Source organism: Camelus bactrianus, chromosome 2 (assembly GCF_048773025.1).
Source record: "Camelus bactrianus isolate YW-2024 breed Bactrian camel chromosome 2, ASM4877302v1, whole genome shotgun sequence".
Lineage (NCBI taxonomy): Eukaryota > Metazoa > Chordata > Mammalia > Artiodactyla > Camelidae > Camelus > Camelus bactrianus.
The window spans coordinates 98,990,880-99,008,450 of NC_133540.1; the positions used below are offsets into that span (position 1 = coordinate 98,990,880).

The 17,571-nt window shown below is 40.0% G+C and overlaps 1 protein-coding gene across 8 annotated transcripts in view; it reads right to left on the reverse strand.

The window, feature by feature from the left end:
* The window catches only part of KIT (KIT proto-oncogene, receptor tyrosine kinase), a 77,432-nt gene that overhangs the window by 24,954 nt on the left and 34,907 nt on the right, over positions 1-17,571 (reverse strand). For all 8 annotated transcript variants that reach the window (XM_074347748.1, XM_074347763.1, XM_074347731.1 and 5 more), the window contains 5 exons: positions 16,597-16,878; positions 15,213-15,349; positions 10,978-11,146; positions 6,597-6,786; positions 4,482-4,597 (listed from right to left, as the gene is read on the reverse strand). In XM_074347748.1, coding sequence (XP_074203849.1) covers positions 4,482-4,597; positions 6,597-6,786; positions 10,978-11,146; positions 15,213-15,349; positions 16,597-16,878 — 894 coding nt within the window. The remainder of the gene's footprint in view (positions 1-4,481; positions 4,598-6,596; positions 6,787-10,977; positions 11,147-15,212; positions 15,350-16,596; positions 16,879-17,571) is intronic.

Below are 17,571 nucleotides of genomic sequence, written 5' to 3' on the forward strand. Positions count from 1 at the left end.
GGACAGTTCAGCCATTTGTAACTGTATTTAACTATGACCAAAATTACATAAAAGGCAGCCCAGATTCTGCAAATGCAGTCAAAGGGAAGTATTCCCATCACGAGGCCTCATCCTGGGTGATTTACTACCTTGACTGATTTGGGTATACCGTAGGATCTATACATAATTGCTCACACCAGACAGGATGTCAATTATATGATGCAGTGGTTTAGAAATAATACATTATTTAGCTTCTCCTTAAATTGGTCCAACCCCCTGTTAACACTCTGCCATAAACAGAGGGAAACTGGGTGATTTTGAGAGTCAGTCTGGTAGAGTTCAGCAGTCATTAGGATATCCAATCGAGCCTAACATTACCTGTGTTCCTCGTAAGCCAGAAGATGAAAGGTGAGCCCCTTCGTTCCCTAGACCTTACCTGTCCTACCTGCCTTCCTGTACCACCACCTGAGTACACTGGCCTCTCACTCAGCCGGTAGGTCTGTCATTAAAGGAGAGATCTTCAAGATGGGAGAGGGATCTACGTATGGCCCCTAGATATCATTTGCCACAAATCTTAAATTCATAATACTGATCTGGAAATGCAACCAGATAGCATTTTGAAGTGTCATTTTAGTTTACTGGCAAATCAAAACCACAGTGAGATATCGTCTCACACCTGTCAGCATAGCTATTATCAAAAAGACAGGAGAAAACAGGTGTTGGTGAGGATGTGGAGGAAAGGGAACTCTTGTACACTGTTTGTGGGAAGGTGAACTGGTATAGCCATTATGGAAACAGTATGAAGTTTCCTCAAGGAATGAAAAACAGAACTACCATGTTCACTGCAGTAATATTCACAATAGCCTAGGTATGGAAATAAACTAAATTTCCTTCAATGGATGAATGGATAAGGAAAATGTGGGGGGTGTGTATGAGAAAGACGGATAAAGAGGAGACAAGTGGATAATTAGGGTTAAAATACATGTTTGGCCTTTTTATTATGTGACATTTGTTGTAACCGAAGAGACCAGAGGTTTCTAATCAAGCGTCACAGGCTACCTACAGGATCTTGATGATGCCACTTTTTTCCAACATCTGCAGTAAGTTTGGAAAGAGTAGTTAAAGCCTATTAAGAAAACACATTTGGAAAAGAAAAAAAAAAGGAAAACACATTTGGGTAGCTTTATAGTTCTTAGACCTCTATTTTCCTCCCAATTTTGATCTGAATGGGAAACAGTCATTTTCATTGAAGACATCAAACTTCTTTTTAGAACTAAGAATCTGATTTCCATATATGTCTCCAATAAGCAATTCAAGAGTAAATATAGTAATGCAACTTCAATGTAAAGAATCACTGATTTTTTTGTTTCATTTTTTGGCCATTATAAACCACGTTTAATGTCACTGAGTCAACTTAACAGACCCATGTAAATTATGGCTTGTTAGAGATGTTAAAAACATATTAAAACATTTTCAAGCTTAACAAGTACATATTTTTCTCTCAAAGTCTCCCACATAAGTGACTAAAACACAAACACACACAATATCTTCAGATCTACATGCGGAATTTTCAAAACAAATGGATTTTTCAGCCACCAACATTTAACTATTTAAAATCAAGGATTTTCCTGAGCATTTCTCACAGTTGAATCTATTAAGCAATTATGGGTCCCTGTCACTGAGTAAAAGTAGCCTGAATTTCCTACACAAATAGTTTGCAATTATTATTCTGATTTTTATTCATTCTAATTTTTGCAGAGTGCAAAAATTCCTGGGGCTCAGTTTATTTACAGACTAAACCATGCAGTAGATCTACATGTGTACTTGGCTCAGCTAAAACCACGGTATGTCAAATGGACACAATTGTTCCAAGTTTTAAACTATTTTGAGCTTCTGATTTTAACATATAACATTAAACAAAACAAAACAAAACAAAACTTGGCATCATGAGAGCATTAATTAGAATTTCCAAGCCCCAGAAATAAAAATCAACAAAGAAACTAGCTAACTATATCTGTGAAGATCAGCTGGGACATATTTCATAGGAAACAGATCAAAGTTTCATACAAAAATGCTACCTCTGTCAAAGCCTCTGGAGATCAAGAAATCCAAGGGGTTAGGTAAGTGAAATAAACAGCTTTTATCAGCTTAGTGTTTGGAATAAACTGACACCGATGAAGAGACTACCTGAAGAGATTCACCCAAGAGGGCAGAAACGACACACCTTCACCTGCGTGCTCAGTGCCACAAAGCAGGAGCTCAGTACATGCTGGGTGCTCTACGCACCCAGACCCCAGGAGCAGAGGCCTCCTGCACTAACAAGGAATCCAAGAAAGGATCATTTGGGAAGGTTAAGACCATAGTTCCTGTCTAGTTTCAAACAAGCATGTGTTCACCAGCAGAGGTGATTAAAACGGATCCCGTCCAGTGGTAAATTAGGCTGGTAAGTAAAATGGTAGCACTTCCGTCACCCAGAGGAAAGTAAGGGTGACTTCAGAGATGTCCTTCTAAGGTTGATGACTCATGACCAACTGGCAGACCATATGCTGGCAAATGGGAGCATGAAAAAGGGGAAAAGAGACAGACCTTAATGCATCCTTTGAAGCCAGGGGAAAAATGCAAGCAACCCAACCGTATAAAATTCCCAACTACTAAGCTTCTCAAAGCCAGGCCTTGTCCATGATCTGTTGGTAGTGGTCCACAGGAGGTAAGTACAGAAGCTGAGATAAGCATTTAGAAGGAACAGTTTAATTTAATTATTATATCTGCTGAATCTAATAATAAAAAAAATCCATTCTTAGATTTTTATGTATCTTTGTTCTTTTCCATCTCACTTTTCTAGTGACTGGTTCTCACTGTGTAAGTACTGATCCAGAATGAACTGGAAACTAGGAAAACAAAGGGTCCTTTACCAGGGATGAAGCACTGCGCTAGAACACCCAAAATAAAGTTTTGTATGGACAGGATGCAGATGATGCTTGCAAGAATATTGATTTACCTGCAATCATCTCTTCAATTACTTGAACATTAAGATTTTTCAGAAGCAGGTAATTTTGCCCATGTGTGATACACTAAGCTCCTCTGATTAACATCTGAATTAATCTAGAGATACTTGAATTGCGGGCCAGTGAGATACCATGTAATCAAAACTTTCCAAAGAACTGAGATGTTAATTAACATGTTTCCCTTGAGCTCTGTGGTCATACACATCGGAGATGTATGCTCAATCCCACGCCTCCCCCTGGGAAGGTGTAATACACGTTAGCGTATTAAGGATGCGGGGCAGGCCCGCAGGTCAGAAAAGTGTTTATGCCGATGCGACACTTATTTAACTACATGTTAACACCTTGTTCAGGAAACACAATTTGGGAAATGTTGAAATAGACAAAAGACTCCAGATTAGCAATCAAAAACCTGTCTTGAATGCCACTCGCTAGCTGTTTCTTGTCTTCATTTGTAAAGGGGTCATGCACCCCCCTCACCGTGCTGGTGAGCACAGCATCAGTGAGGTGGTGATGGAAAACCACTCCATATGGCAAATAATCAGCTCCTCGAGGACAGGGACCTGTCCCATCCTGCTGCCCAACACATGCAAAGCTGCTCTCTAGGGAGTGGTCCAGGTCATCACCTCACCTGCTCCCCCCATGCCCAGGATGGCTAATTTCAGTGGTCATTTTCTGGGCCAGTCCCTGGGGATTCTTTGTCTTTGGAAGCCTCCCGTCTCTGGTCCTTTCCCTGGTGTGGTGTGTGTGCCAGGAACCTGCTGCCCTTCCTGGGAAATGCAGACAGCCCCGGAGTAGAGCCAGGAGCAGACCCTACCCCTGGCAAAAGCCCCAGCTGGTGAACACTCTCCCTGGGCCTCAGCCTCTGTGCAGAGACACTGCCCCAAGACACTGTGGGGTGCTGGCCACGCAGGGCTAAGGTGTTCAGGTTCTCACGTCCACCGCCATCCTCCCACCCTAAACCACCTGCTCCCTTCCCCCACATCCCTGCATGGGACGCAGTGGCGACCCACCCAGACCAATACTACATTCATGTCAGTGGGAGAACAATCTAAACTCAAATAATACCCCAACCCCGAAAGAGAAAGCAACATAACAAAGAAATCATGTCAGGGCTTGAAAGCATCTCTTTCCCACCTAATACTATAATCCAGCTCCTATTCAACCTCTGGCTCCCCATTTCAACAATCAATAGCAATACACTCTCCCTCGAACTATTATTTTTCACTTCTATGGCTCCTCTGTTGACTTCAAAGGCAGCACCCAGAATCTGAGAGTCAGCTACCAGGTCATGTGGTCAGCGAAATGTAGGACAAGGAACTGGTTTCCGTACACATTCTTCCAACCACCAAACCACGAGGTCTTTGTTAAGGTCAAAATTATCATGAAACATTATTTACCCAGTACACAATGAACCCGGTGCGGCAGCTGTTACAAACACGAGCCACAACTTAAAAGAATAAAAAAATAAAAAGATAAGAGGGCATTTGGTCTACTCACTGTTCACGTAAACACTAAACGTCATGGAAGAACTGACATCAGAATTGGACACGAGAAACGTGTAGGTGCCTCCTTCGGTCCCTTTTAATCTGGTGAGATGAAGTTCACTTACGTATCTGCAAAGAAAGGACACCTCATCAGTCACCTGGGGACGGCCTGCCTTGGAGGGTGTGTCTTTGTCAGTTTCTACCTGGAAACACATGCCCGTTTTGGAAAAATATGCCCCACTTAACTCAGTAATTGCAAGAACCACGTTAAAAAATGCAAACACACACACATACACACATATTTCACTGGCGACCAGCGCCTAGCGTGTGAGAATAGAGTGAAGCAAGGTTTCTCAGCATAAAGGCAACCTCACGGACACGGCAGCCTCTCCCTCTTCCTGTGCTGTCCCCACGGCCGCATCCTTCCCCGCCCTGGTCCTCTGTTCAACCTCCCTCTCACCAGTGTCCTGAACTCGCCTGCCCTGCTTTACTGGCACTCGCCTGGCAAAACCCCAGACTGCCCATCGTCTACATGTAGGTGTCTCCACACAGACACTTCAGGGCCACACAGCAAGGTCAATACCACTGCCCTCACCTTCCTTCTTGCAACACCACCATCTCCTGGTTTTCCTCCTACCCCGGTACTTCTTCCAAGTATCCTTTGCAACATTTGCTATTCAAGCTTCTGTTTGACACCAGGGCCACCAGAGACAGCAGCGTAGACTGAGCACACAGTCCAACCATCGGGGGAGTTACCGACGTGGGCTCCAGTGTGGAGGGAGCACCCTGGCCAGCTCTCGGCCCACACAACAGACTTGACTCACACGGTGGCTTGTCCGGCCTCCCCTCTCACACTGCACACGCTCCCTGGGCAATCCACGCTCCCTTGAACTACTGGCTGTCCACTCACAACTTTCACAACCTGCCCTCTAGTCCAGCCCTGTCTGACCTATGTGTCCTTGCTCTACAGAGCTATTTTCATGCCCCTCAGTGCAGGGTGCCCCTGGGACCAGACCACGTTCACCCACATCCTTTCTTTCCTCTTTTCCCCTCCCCAGCCAGCTCCTCCACTCCCTGCCAGGTCTCTCGCTCCTTTAATGAAGCCCTTGCCTGGGACCCTGTCTCTCAGGCTCTGCTTCTAGGGAACCTGACTTAGGGTCTGTCCTACATGAATATCTCTACTCAGGATCCCACAGTCAACCCCAGATTCAACAAACCCCAAGCTGAGTCCATTGTCTTGGCCCCTCCCCACTCAGCTAGTATCGCCTCTCACCATCCAGTGTGCCTGCCATAACCAGACTCCTGAGAGCATCTTCCACTCCTCCTGCCTCTCCCCCACCCCTTCAATCACCAAGTCCTTTAAGAAGGAAGTCTGGACACCTCCCAATCCATTCTCTTCCACCAGCCCTTAGACCTTGGCCCAGGACAGCATCCTCTGTCACCCACATTCTGACAACAGCCAAGAGCTCCTGACTAGAAGAAAATGCCAGCTCTACCTAGGCACACACCGCTCACTAGCCTTTGGCTCTTGGACAAATTACTCATCTGAGTCTCCGATTCCTCTTCTGAGAAATGAGGAAAGTCAGAGTGCCTCCTCATAGGGTTTGTGGAGACTAAAATTGTTGAGTTAATACATGGAAGGGACTTAGAACAGGAAAAGGCACAGACAGCTTCCATGAGGTGTCACTACTGCTGTTTCCATTATACATGTTCTGGGGATCAAATGAGAGGTTTGATGTAAGAGCAACTTGGGTTCACTGCCCGGCCCAAAGGTACTTAATGAGGCTTAGTTTCCCTACAGTTTAAAAAAAATGATTAAAGGCACGAACATTCCTCTTTCTCTGAAGAGAATTATTTAACGTGTCCCCCCGTCTATGCCAGTCACTGCTTTAAACATTCTAGGAGAGAACTTTATCCTCCAGTTTACAAATGAGAACACTGAGGCATGGGCTTCTCTGTGCGCTCCAAACACACAAGAGAATGAAATGAAGAAGGCTCAGAAAGTAGCCGCATACTTCCTTCTGTCCCAGCTGTCCTCTCACACACTGATGGGTCACAGAAACAGGATCCGGAGAGTCAGGGGGGCGGGCGGAAGCGTGTAAGCCCCAGCGCTAAGCCCTCTTCTCACCTGATGTTACTTTCGTTCTCAGACTTGGGATAATCTTCCCACTTATCCGTGAAGGTTCTGTTCATATACACCCACTGTCGGTGTTCAGGCTTGGGATATGCCTCGTACTCAACAACCAGATCCACATTCTCTCCATCGTTGACAAATACGGTTGTGTTCATCGTAGGGAAGATATTAATGAATCCTTTATCTAGTCACAGCAGAATGAAATACAAAGAAACTGTTACCCACAAAATCCCGGCACACAACACAACTTCATCTTTGGATTATAAACGTAACTCACTGATGTCCAGTATTCATTGGCAATGACAAATAAGAATTTTAAGTAGCCATTTTACATTTTGTTTTGCTCTTGGAGTCTCGTGGTCATAAAGTGAGAAAGGACGCAAACTGGAGATGTTTATTCTCCCATCTCTGTCTCTTAAGCAACTCTGTTAAAGATCTCTCATCATCTTATAAGTCTTCTGGAACTACCAGTCATGATGTTTATTAGGTTAAACAGTATCTGAACTAAATAGTTTCTAGCCCATACTCAGACCCAGTGTAGTTGTACATGTGATAAGGAGATGTCATAAATCCAGAAGACTGCCCCAATGTTCCATAAACATGTTGAAAGAATGTCATTTAGTATTTGAAAAAAAACAAACTTAGGTCTTCTTATTGCATCATATACCACAGATGAACCAAGGACAGCATTTTAACAATCAAACCATTCTTTTACCTAAACGACTGAACTGACTTCTATCAAACTTCTACAAAGGGGATAGTTTTCTAGGCCTTTAAGAAGCAACAGCAGAAAAAAAAAAGAAATCATATAAAAGATAAACCTGAATACATGGACATTTTAAGATGTCTATATGGTAAAACGAATTAAGGTAATAGAAAAAAGAGGACATGAAAATATAGAAGGAAAAATAAACTAGTAACTTAAATAAAGCATCCCTTTCACATATTAAAAACAGCAAAACTTCAATAAAGCTGTTAAAAAATAATGTATATCCATTCTATGGGAAAATAGCAAAACTAATTTGAAATAAACTGAATAATTTTGCAAGTGTAGTAAAAGAAGCACACCGGTCACACTCTGCAAATTGGCACAACTCTTTTAGAAAGCATTTAGCAATAAAGAATTTTTAAAAATGATCTATTTTTCAATTTAATTTGGAGAACTCTTAGTGAGATAGCTACATGCAGAAAGAACCACTATTTGCACTAGTTATAACCATTTTTAAAATGAGAAAATAGGGAACTGGTTAAATAAATAAAGCAGCCCTGAGAAACGTTATATAATAATAATAATAATAATAATAATAATAATAATAATAATAATAATAATAATAATAATAATAATAATAATAATAATAAAAATAAAATAAAAGCTTGGAAAAGACTATAATAAAATAATTGTCAATATTATATTTATAGTCTCCATTTATGGAATGCCTGCTATGTGCCAAGAACTGCCCTGAGTACTTTAACATATATTTTATTTAATAATTATAGCAAATATTCACTGTTACAACAATACGGAAAGAAACCGCTTGTGACCCATAATTTATAGATGAAAAAAATCAAGTCCTGGAAAGCCATATAGCTGGCTACCCAAGGCTGGCCTCTTCTCCCTGCAGCACACCTGGAGTCTCCATACACTTTAAGTGAGAAAGAGAGAGAAAATGAAATTATATGTATAATTAAACCCCTGTTGCATGTAAAAATATAAACAATATGCCAAAACCTAAAAATGGTTATATCAAGTCAGCAGAATTATGGAAGAGTTTTAATCTTATTCTTCTATTTATTCTTCAAAATTTGAAAGTTAATTATAAAATTTTAAATTGCCCTTATCTTTGGCACTACTTGGCTAAATATAATTATATCCCACATGAGGTTCTCATTAGACTATTTACTGTCCTTTAGTTTCCTACAGATTCAGAATAAAAAATGGAGTCCAACTGCCCTTTGTATCGATGGAAGAAATATTTTTCAGGTGAAAATAAAACATCATCCAAATGAAATCAAGGATGGAAATCACCCCCTTTTCTAATATCTGAATCATAAATGGTACCCCCTCCTCCGCCATTCTTTAAGCTAATTTAGGTTAATTTCGAGGAAATAAATATTTTGTCTGAATGCTACATTAAATGTTCAGGTACTCAAGGTCATAAAGTCAAAGATACTACAGAATGCAAAATATTCAAATATTACAGGCAACAACATTTGCACTCAGTTCTCTCACAATCACGTATATGTAAAAAATACTTAAGTTCCTCCAGAGTTTATCTGTAGTCTAGTTTGCTCAACATAGTTTTATGTCCTATAATAGAACACAGTCTCAAATTCATGAAGTATAAGAATTACTAGAATCAAAGAGCCCCACCCGAGTTGTTATAACATAAAAAATGATTTCTTCAAGTAAGTGTGCATTAAGAAATTGGTGATACATTAACATTTAATCAAGTGCTAACACTATGCCAGGCACATCTATAAAAGCCATTGCCTTTCTCCTTTCTGCAGCTTTGGGAGTTAGAGGCTGTGCTTCTCAGAAGAGAAAATTAAAGTGAGATGCATTCAAAAGTTAAACAGCATGCAAACTACGATATACAAAATACATAAACAACAAGGCCCTGCTATATATAGTACAGGGAACTAGATTCAATACCTTATAATAACCTATAGTGAAAAAGTATCTATATGTGTGTGTGTGTATATAGATATAAAACTGAATCACCACACTGTATACCGGAAACTACCACAACATTGTAAATTGACTACACTTCAATAAAAAATTTAAAAAAAAAAAAAGCTAAGTGGCAGAGCCCCAGCTCAAAACCAGGTCGGGGCCATCCCGAAGCCCCGTGCTCTGCACCACTCCATCTCATGTCCAAATCCTATTTCCAGCCCCTAAAGAAATTAGTTTTCTCTTTGTCTCTTCCTGTCCTTGTTCCACTCCAACGCGCTCCCGAAACAGCATAAAACCAGATTCAGGTTTCACAGTCCCAAGTCTTTCCAGTTATACAGTTATATTGTTGGAAATTGATGAATGGATTTTAAAAATCTGATTACATACAACAATATGCTCAAAACATCCTTACTAATTGCTTTCTGGAGCTGAAGCTGATATATCAACATGCTCCCTAATCAACTTAGCAAATTAGCACTTATGAAGTTTAATATTTTAAAAGCATAGCCTTTTATTCAAATTAATAAATGGTTCACAACCATGCTTAGGGACAGAGCAATACTCTTTCTCTGGGCTGGCTTTATAATTGCAAGTGAAGTGTCTCTTCCACATTCAGTCTGGTGAGATACTTTCCATTAAAACATGGGCAGAAATGCCAAAATCATAGGCGATTACTGTGGGAGAAATCACAGACCTCTAACATTGCTGCATAAATTATTGAAGAAATACGGGGGAAAGGAGAGAACTGAACACAAATATCATTTCATTTTATCATTGCTCATGATGAAGAATTTCACCACCCTAACAAGTACTTAAAAGTCAAGAGCTGAGAATTTGGTTGCATTAAAAAGACAAGAAAATAGATTAAATGCCAACAATATTCAAAAGACAAGAGGATAAATGAAGTAATTTTTAAATTATTGTTATTTTCAGTAAATCAAAAACATCATGTACTTCACTATAGTCTGCTCTCATTAGGTAGATATTTAGTAGAGATTAGGTAGAGATTTCTGGAGCAGGGAAGACTAAACCCAGCGTGTATGCCAGAGATGATGGACGGAGTTAGGGCACAGGTTACCAGGTTTCCATTTATGCTCTGTAGAACCAATGACCTGTGCTCAGTGGGCTGCCTTCCTGAAGATTTATGCTACAAGCCCATAAGGTTGGAGGACAGGGTGAGGTCAGGGGTGTTCTGAGGAGGAAAAGCCCAATTCAGCCCTTTCTACTACAAAGGCACTAGCACCCACGAGCGGTAAAATGATAAACCAAAAGGCTGAGGAGCCTCATGAAATGACTCGGGGAAATACTTTCAGCTCTAAGCATATGCACTCCTCCAAAGGGAGCATCTGCATCCATTTCCAAACTCAAGCCATTCAGCAAGGACTAAAATTTTGGGGAAAGCTCAACCTACATTTCAATTGTTGGGGGGGAATCGGGGAAGCAGCAAATGACACGTTCAAACAACTTCAGTTACAGCTTTCCACTTCCCTCCGTGAAACTGGCAGAATCTGCCTTTGTGCTCTCGCCGGAAGAGGCTACAACAATCATTTTCTTTCATGTGTTCATTCATTCATTTATTCATTCAGTGATAATAAAATATCTAAGAATCTGTTCAACATTCCATTAACAGAGAAAGGAAACTATCTAGTAATTTCTTCATTCACTACTGCCAGTAATTTATACATTCCCAGAGATATTTACCTACTACTTCTAAGGTTGTTGTGACATTAGCTGATCCAAAAGTATTATTGGCATAACACATGAACACTCCAGAATCGTTAACTCTCGCTGAGCTGACAGTCAGTCTTTCCTGACGTAGAAAATTGAAGTCACCCTGATGCCAGCTATTCCGCTTCACCTGTGCTTTAGTCTGTGGGTTTCAGAAGGGAAGGAAAAAAAAAAATCAAAGATTACCATAAAATTTATATTCAGGATCTTTCCCAGATAAATTAAAAATAGCAGCAATTAACTTTTCCATATTAGCATTCATTATACACCACTTAAGAAAGAATAATAAAACATCATGACAAGTCTGTCTTTGGAACACTTCATATTACAGGATTATATTGAAAGATAGTCATTATTAATGATTGGAAAAAAACATGAAAATTCATTTCTTCATAACCATAGCATACATAATTCCAAATTCTCTGCAGTGCTAAATATTTTTTAACGGTAACAAACTTTAGAAGTTCCTACATAGGAAATATTACAGAATACTGATATTTTACAAATCAGCATACTAAATATATCCTTATCTTCGTACAGCACATTAATACTTCCTATTATATATATATTTTTCTATGCTATATCCCAGTGCTTGAAAGAAAACATATCACTAATAACAATCGTGCTATTTTATTAGCATTTATATTATTTTCATGAATGAAAATAGAATTACAATGTTTAAGTCTAACTTGAGAATTCACCCTATAGTTCTTACCCAGCAGGACTCTGGCAACTATTAAAGGAAGTTTCAAAGTATGTGAGACATGAGACCAAAGCCCAATTTTAAGCATAAGCTTAAAATTTTAAGCATAAGAAAAATGGTTGTAAATTTACTCTTGTGATCTCACCATCCCCCTGGTAATATTTATCTGTAGATAAAGCATGGAGAGATTCCTTGTATGGAAAACATCATGGGGAAAAACCATAGTATAAACTATAACCACCCTGTGAAGAGATTGAAGGGAGTAGCAGAGAGTGTTCTGCATCTTCCAAATTTTCTGTAACATGAATAAATTCCTACTACAATTGAAAAAAAAAAAAAAGCAACTGAAAAAAGAAAGTAAACAGGAGTTGATACTGACATGGACCAAGATCAAGGGTGATTCACTGGCCAGGCTTTGGTGAAGCTATTAGCATCAGACCGTTCTGACAGTACTGTAAATCAGAGCAATCCTTCTAGAAAGCAACTTGGAGGCATGTTCATACCCCGGATCAACTCTAGCACATTTATCTCAAGGAAATAACTCAACAGAAAACAAAAGCTCCAAGATATTTACTGCAGTGAAAAATTGGAGATCACCTAAATATATACCAGGTATCAATACTATGAATCTATGAAAATAAGAAAAATGCTTATTTTATGCAAAAAGCACAAAATGAGTATACCTTAAAACTACAACCAGGTGATAATACAAATGCATGAGGACAGAGAGAAAAGAAATATGAAAAAAAAATGGGCAATCCAGCACTTACAAGACGAAACACATGACTACTGAGAACTTGAAAGTAATTTGCAGTAAGTACAAATTGAGTTGTGTTGTAAATATACAATATGTTCCAGATTTTGAACACTTCACATGGAAAAAAAAGTATAAATATCCCATTAATAATTTTATGTTAGTTACAAGATAAAATATTTTGGATATACTGGATTTCATAAAAGACATTAAAATCAATTTTACTTTTTTGCTACTCTCTCATGTATCTACTAGAAAACTTTAAATTACATAGGAGGCTCACATTATATTTCTATTGCACAGTTGCTGCTATGTACAATGGTGGGATTTTTATCTATTCTGTTTTTCTCATGTTATTATATTTTTGGAAAAGTTTTTACACTAAAATAAGCACACATAAAATGCCAAAGTTGAATGTTTTGAAATAAAAAGAAGAGAAACCTGCTTTGTTAACTGACTGTGAGATCTTGGCCAAGTCAAAGATGCCACTTGTCTCAGCTTCTGTTTCCAAAAGGGAATGAGAGAACAAAGGTCGTTAAAGGCCTTTGGAGTTTGGAGCACTATGTCGACTTAAAGACATTCCCTTCTAAGAAAGTCTCCTAATAATTGGCAGAAATCTGACATTTTGCTGCCTAAGAGCAATTGTTAGGAAGAAGAGAAGGGCAAAGAGACATTTTTCTCTGGCTTCTTCCAGTCCACCACGTCACAGACTTCTCCTCTGCAAAGGCAGTGACAATGGACAGGCCACATACTGTGTTCTAGATTCACAGTCTCTTCCTTGTAGTCCCTGCACGAGCCCAGGAGGCCCTGTTTAAGGAGTTAAAGAGGACAATGAACACTTCGGTGCCCAGAGGAATAGTTTGGTCATAATTGATACAATATCAACACCTAAACCCAAAGGCCATAATTTAAGATCCTGTCAAAGATCATAATTAAAAGCAAGTAAAAACATGAGGGTTTTCTTAGAAGTATTAGAAAAGCTAACCAAGATTCACAGTATTGAATAAACTCCAAGACTCTCTTTAATGTTTTAAAACAAACAATTGCAAAAATTCTACAATAGTCATTTTACCCTAAACTTCACTGTGAGTTAAACTTATTCTAAATGATCCAAATCAAATGCTACGGATTTTTAAAATAATTTCATAGTGCTATCACAGTGCTACGTATTCCAAATTAAGCCAAAGGATACCAATAAAAGATTTATGGATGAACCCTGGCATGCAGCCATGAGCCCCATCTGCAAGTCACACGTTACATATTGTTTGCCCGTGATTTGGTTTTCCTTAACCCTTGGAGGTGCACGCTGGGATTTCCCCAGAGCTCCCAACACTAAAGCCTTATCTACCAGCGCCAGTGGATTAATTGGGAATGGCACGCAGGGCTCCTGGGAAAATGATTCAGAACAAAACTGCCTGGGGCAATTTAATTCCTTGGCTCAAAAAGGCTGATTTTCAAGTTACACGGAGACTCAGATACACACACACAGTTTAAATTGTTCTCTCATCTGAAATCAAGGATCATAGAAAGGCAATTAACATGGGATTGTGTTCTATCAGGATAGTCAAAATTCCATATATAAGCTATGGTTTTTATTAAGTTATATGATGCAAAACTAGAACTTGTTTCTCTGAGCCACTGGTTCCATTCTCCTAGCCAATGGCAGGCTTCACTGAGCAAGGTTATCATCCATCACAGGTCTGCACCAATTCCATCGTAATGCTTTGCTTTATGCTAATCACCATGGTTACTTGTTTAGCCAAGGATTCTCTAAACAGGCATGAAAATGCCAATGTTGAATACGGAGCATGAAGAGGAAGAAGATGAAGAGGAGAAGAAAAAGATAGTATATTTCCAACGTAACACATATGTGTACAAAAGAAAAACTACCATGAGAACAAATTAATGAGATGGCCAAGATTATTCAAACAAAAATTTATTGAAAACTCTGTCAATAAGAATCTCAAAGCAAAATATTAGGGAAATTGGACATTTTAAAGGCTTGTTACTAATATGAGTATTCAGGGGAGAGGAGAAACTTCAAATGTAACTGGCTAAAATTTATTTAAGATATGCCTAACATGGTATCTGACATATAGCAGACATTCAATATGCATTTGTCAAAAGAATGATAACCAAAACATGTCCAAATGTTTCAGGTTAAAGATTACCATTTTATTAATAGCAACTAAAACAAATAGAAAACCATTAGCAACCTGATCTCAGGTAACCAGGCGCAAAGGAGGAAATCAGATCCATACAAAAAGAAATCCATCTCTGAAGTGGATAGGCCACTTTGTGGGGGAGGGAAGAGCATCCTGGTTAATATCTGAGACCATTTGTTTTTATAGATGGAAGGAAAAAAATCGGCAACTGTTCCCAATATTTTAAATAATCTAGCCTGAATAGCTTTAAAAATCAAGATATTTATACAGTTAACCATTACTTTAAAAAAAATCATTCAGAGAAACAGCATAAAGTAATAATGAGTCTGAAGTTTCTCATTTTCTCAAAAGAAATTTACAAAATGACATTTCTTTGTTACTAGTAATGGATGTACACATCTACATATGGTGCTAGAAAAGGGGGAAATAACGCATCTCAACACACTCCCAGACGGTTCCACCTCTGACAGACACACCAGCTGAGCCATCCCCAGACAATTAATAGTCTCTTTTAAACAGAAACCTTCAAAGCTCCCACCTACAGAGAATGGTATGTTGAGAAAAATGGAAGAAGCCATTCACTCACCTGGCTGTTTTCCCTTATCCACATGGAGTCCACAGAACTAGACACATCTTTTATCAAGCACGTCACTGTGAATTCCTCCCCTTCCCTGAGAAGAAAGCTTGCTTTGGACACAGACACAAGTGGTACAGTTCTGATGGCTAAAAGAAAACACACAAAACACAGCCCTCAAATAACTGGTTGTACGATAGCATGACATCTAAAAATTTTTTTTTTACTTTATTACATTGGCGGCTTGGGATAATTAATTAGGTTTGTTTATTTATTTAGTGGAGGTACTAGGGATTGAACCCAGCACCTCGAACATGCTAAGCACGCACTCTACCCCTGAGCTCTCCCCTCTCCCCTAGCATGACATTTTAACTTACCATTTTTCCTCAGCTGTCCACAGCTCACTTAGTGGTCTTTTAAATAAGACATAAGGTAGGGTACTAACCGATCTGTATTACATGAATATCTGAAGGAATCAGCAATTAAATTATGCATCCCTCAAGTAAACTCACTCCCATCGAGTGACAAAGATAGCAATGTTGCTCTGAGATTACAACGCCCCTGAACAATGCTGTTTTGAAACAGACAGAAGCCCTGGCATAGTGAGGCAGCCTTCATCTTCACCTCACATGACCTTGATGGTTTCCTGAGGATGTGACCTACAACTAATTATATTCTTTTAGCCAAACAGGCATTTTCCCCAGGCACTGTAAAAAAATAGTATCTTACTCGTTTCTTAAAATCACAGGTTTTAAATCATCAAACTTTCCTTAATTCCAGTGAGCATCCTTTTTCAAAATCCTTAATCACTCAATCACTAAATGCCGACTGGTATTGAATTAGATGATCTCTGAAATACAAAAAAATCTAGGTATCTTCCAGCTACCAAAATATTCTACATAATGCTGCATTAGTAACAATGTCCATCGTCAGCTGGTACTTTCCTCCTTAGATTATGAATAGTTTGACAAGGCATTAAAATTAAATAGCTGAAGAGGCAGTCAATTCATAGATCAATAGTAAATCAAGGAGTGAAAATCTGTACGCTCATCTTTTTAAACAGTGTAACTAAGGCTTTCCAAAGAGTTTCTCCTGGAAGCAATTATAAAACTTCGGGATGTCCTGATGTCAGTAGGTTTGACGACTGACCGCAGGACAGTCTAAATACTCATCCATGGTAGACACACGCAGCCGAAGGTGGTCATGGACCAGTCACGTGGGACTGAGACTGTGAAATAAAGAATTCATAAGCAGCTGGCGTTATTTTGAAGCTAGGGGAACTACTCAGAGCAGCTGCGTGATCAACATACTAAGATGGACCACTGACAAGAAAGAAGACTTCTTTTAGATCAAAGGATGCTCCGACTCCCGGAGGAAAGGAGGCACGGGCCCGTACCTGCCCGGACTTTGAGGGTGAATTTCTGCGACAGCACGGACTTGCCCCCTTGGTTCGCGGAGCAGTGCAGACAAAGCCGGTGATACTCGCGCTTCACGTTTCTGATGGTGATGCCAGCCTTGGGGTCAGCGACAAACGTCAGGTCCTTGGGAAGAGGTTTCCCCTCGCACCCGGTCAGGGAGTAATGGGTCACCTCCGGGTCCGTCAGAGGACAGCGGACCAGCGTGTCGCTGTCCTCTTTCCCGTACAAGGGCAGGAAGACGAGGAAAAGCTTCTCGGGATCTACAGCATAACCAACAATGAGTGGTTGAAATGGCTGGTCACAGACACCGAAAACACACAGATCTAAAGCAGTGCCCCTCCTAACAACAATCCCTAGTGACCCCAGTGGCTGCCGGCTTTATTCCTTGCAAGCAAAAGTAGAATTTACCCTACTCATATTCACAAGTAAGAGCTAACATTAAGGAAACGTTTGCCAGGTGTCAGGCACTAAACTTGGACCGTGACACACTTGACCTCATTTAATTCTCAAAACACCCCTGTGTGGTGGACACTATCATCATCATCATTTTATAGGTGAAGAAACTAAGGTCTCAAAAACAGCAACTCTCCTCACGTGAGATGGCCCAGAAATGTCTGGCTGGAACTCAAAACCGGGTCTGATTAATGTTTTTACTTTTATTTTTTAGTGGAAGTACTGGGGATTGACCCCAGGACCTTGCACATGCTAAGCACGCACTCTACCACTGCGCTATATCCTCCCCCAAAACCGGGTCTGATTGATACCACAATTTGAGCTCTTAAAACTCCGAGAATATTTTATCATCATAGTTCCTTTTTTTCTAAGACAGGTAACACTCCAAGGAACGTGGGCAAGGAAGAACAGGCCAGCCTGGTGACACCTCACAGCTGGGGAGAGGTGTTCTCCTCTGACCCCTCCGCGTGGGCTGCTTTCCAGAGTTCCCAGTCCCCAGG